Below are 3394 nucleotides of genomic sequence, written 5' to 3'. Positions count from 1 at the left end.
TAAAGCGTAGTTTTGCCCATCACATCACCTGAGAAGAACTAGGTCACTTGATAGTACACAGTGCAATGCACTTTCCCTTCAGTGTCGCGCGGTGCACGCAGCAAATTCATTGTTTTGTCATCTATAAAGACAGCTGTTTGTTTTGCTGATCTCTGGCAGTCCATACAGTCTTAACGCGAGATGAGTACGTGCGAAATAAAAGTGCGTTGCACTGTGGACTATCATGTGACCTAGGTCACTTGATAGTACACAGTGCAACGCACTTTCACTTCAGTGCCGCGCAGTGCGCGCATCAAATTCATTGTTTTGTCATCTACGTGCACACTCAGCCTAAGCACTAAGGATACCTTAAGACAGCTAAAACGGTTTCAGATGTGGAATAAAATGGGAATTTCTAGGACCCTAGATGTGGAATATAAAGCAAATAATCAACTTTTAGTTTCAGGCAATGAGACAAACTATCACTTCCTCGGCGATCTGAATGTGTACGCTATCTTTCCTGAGCTGCGCTTCGGAAAGATAGCTACATCCAGATCGCCTCGGATAGTTTGTCCCATCACCTTCACCAACGTTGATTATTTGCTTACTATCATGCAATGTGTGTTCTTTACATCATTTTTTGTTCTTTAATACTGAGGTAGCATCAAGTAAATTTGTTCAAACTGCAGTGATTTATTCTGTAATTGTTATAGTGTCAATATCTGTGTTGCACCTTTTCCACTGGATACAAAGTGCTTAATTCTGATATGTTTATCTTTACAGGCGAAATATTACGTTCAAGGAACAACTTAGGGTGAGTGAGTTTTCCCTCTATGAGAGTTTTTAACCAATGTATACATTTTTAGCAAAATAAATCAGAGCTATCCTTTTGCTAACTTTTACCTCAGTCAGATTGTTATGTTTCTAACGTGCTCAGCGATATTGTTATGTAATGTATATGTTCTTTAAGAAGAGACTACTTGATATGATAAATCATCTGGCACTTAGCTACTTTGGTCACATACATGTATCAAGATGAGAAAACAACTGTCTTTAGAAAGTAATGCTTCAGGGGAAAATTGAAGGCTCAAGAAGACCAGGACGACCAAAATCTAGGTGGATCGATAGAATCAAATCCCTTGTTGGTAAACCCCTATCAACTGTTTGTCAACTCGCTGCTGACTGTAAAATGTGGAGATCAATCATGGAAGTCACAAACTGTCAGCCATGACAGAGACGTACGAAGCGAGCAAGCAAGCAAGCAAGCAATACCTTCTTGAATAGTTTTAAAAAGTAGTAAAGCTGTCTAAATTGTCAAATTTGCATGTTCTTACCCCATTGCAGAACACTCAGAATTCTGACATCTTTATTGGCATGCATGGAGCTGGCTTGACTCACCTTCTCTTTCTACCAGACTGGGCCGTCATCTTTGAGCTGTGAGTATTCAATCCTGAGAATCACAACCCTATCCCATCTCCCTCCCCTCCCCCCACTCATCCCTGTAGATCCTTGTAAGGATGTGCACATTTTTGAAGAGGACAATCATATACCGTTTACATAGTCAACCTCGCATCACTTGGGCAAACCTGTTTTTATACCAAATTAAAGGCTTTGTTATGATTCACATTGTGATCAACATAATTGCTCAGGCCAGATACTAATTCTGAGCAAGGTCGAGACTGTTTTCGAGCACAAAGTACATGACTGCATTTTTAGACTTGCAGACGATCAACATACATTGTAAGGTTGGCTGAATCGCAACATTCATGATGTAAAGAAGGAGATAACAATATTCATCAGGTGGTGCTTAATAGTAGTGATGACTTTGCATGAGGCAAATGATTGGAAAAGGAAATCACATTAATCTTTCAGTTGTACCACTGTGTGATGCCATCTCAGATGTGCTTTTGAATTATCACTTCCTTTTTTTAACAAATTTTAATTAGCATAAGCTATAGACTATCATTTGTAGTTGTATATAAAAATACAACAAAAAAAATTTGAAAATATTTTTTCAAGTGTATTGATGATGGTGACAAAATAAAAAGAGAAAGTTCATGGAAATCACTCATTCTCAACATACAGAATTCAATCTGTCTAGCTTTATGTGCTGTAAATTGATGAGATTGATTGATGTAATATCAAAGCTGTGTCTTCTTTCCTTTAAAGATGCAACTGTGGAGATAAGAATTGCTACAAGGACTTGGCTGCCATTCGAGGGGTGAAATACATAACATGGCAGAAAACGGAGCTCTTCCAAAAGCACAACGTCGTGAGTCAATAAATGTGTTTGCAATTACCTTGATAAAAACTCGGCAAAGTCGAGTATAGAAACTCTACTAGCAAAGTTTGGGTGTAATAAATCCTTCTGATTGTAGAAGCTGTGTAAAATTTGTTCTGAATGGTTAATCACACTTAGTCATACTTAGGTTTAAATGCCAAAATATTTGCCACTGTTGACTGAGCATGATTAGATCAATTGTGTAGTGCTGTTAACATTTTCTGACAACAGTTCTACTCTTAAAGCTTCTAATATAGATATTTACATGTGTGACAATGTTTGATTTTTTCCCCTTGTAAAATACATACATGTAATCTTTTACATATTTTCATATACATGTACTTGTTTTGTTTTTGTATTTTATAACAATTCATTCTTTCCCACTGTGCCTAGAGCACATTAGTCATGTGGAATTGACACATTAGAAGTACCCTTTATTTATTATCATTTATGTAATTCTAGCTGCTCAGGGATATCTGTCTCTATAAAACCTATGCAGAGGAAGGCCATTGATGCTTAAAGGGTGTGTACAGTTCTGGTCGAGGTGAGGATTTAGCTTTTAACATTTTGCGAGATATTCAGAAACCACTCTATGAGATGGCAAAGAGCATGCAGTTCTAAGGGGTATCAAAAGTTTATTCGATGAAAATCGGTTTTGAAATGGCTGAGATATCCAAAAAAAAGGTGAAACAAAGAGATCCTAATAAAGTTGTGGCATGTCGCCTTTTATTATTAGCACTTTTTTTGATATCTCAGCCATTTGAAAACCAATTTTCATCGAATAAACGTTGAATCCTTCTTAAAATTACATGCTCTTTCATATTTCATACGAGGCTTTTCATTATCTCACTTAGGAATGTTCAAAACATGAATCCCCACCTCAACCAGTACTGTACAGTCCCTTTAATACTAGAAGATGGGGTTAGGTAAGAATTGTATTGTTTGTTTGTTTATTCCTGTTGTACATAAATGCCTTTTATCCAGATTGTTCATCCTTCCCTTGGAACTCCCCACGACAAGTTCTGCGACTATGAATTCGATGTGCCTGAGTTTGTGCGACTGATGAAGCAAGCAATAACTCACGTAAAGACGCATCCAGAGTACAGACAGTGGGTCAAAAAGGACGAGTTGTGA

General features: G+C 37.5%; 1 protein-coding gene across 1 annotated transcript in view; it reads left to right on the top strand.

Annotated features, from left to right (window-relative positions):
- The window catches only part of LOC140239685 (EGF domain-specific O-linked N-acetylglucosamine transferase-like), a 22039-nt gene extending 18645 nt beyond the window's left edge, over positions 1-3394 (top strand). The window contains exons 13-16 of the mRNA XM_072319513.1: positions 763-793; positions 1324-1415; positions 2149-2251; positions 3245-3394. Coding sequence (XP_072175614.1) covers positions 763-793; positions 1324-1415; positions 2149-2251; positions 3245-3394 — 376 coding nt within the window. The remainder of the gene's footprint in view (positions 1-762; positions 794-1323; positions 1416-2148; positions 2252-3244) is intronic.

This window comes from Diadema setosum, chromosome 2 (genome assembly GCF_964275005.1).
Source record: "Diadema setosum chromosome 2, eeDiaSeto1, whole genome shotgun sequence".
Classification (NCBI taxonomy): domain Eukaryota; kingdom Metazoa; phylum Echinodermata; class Echinoidea; order Diadematoida; family Diadematidae; genus Diadema; species Diadema setosum.
This window is presented reverse-complemented; position numbering and strand designations above follow the sequence as displayed.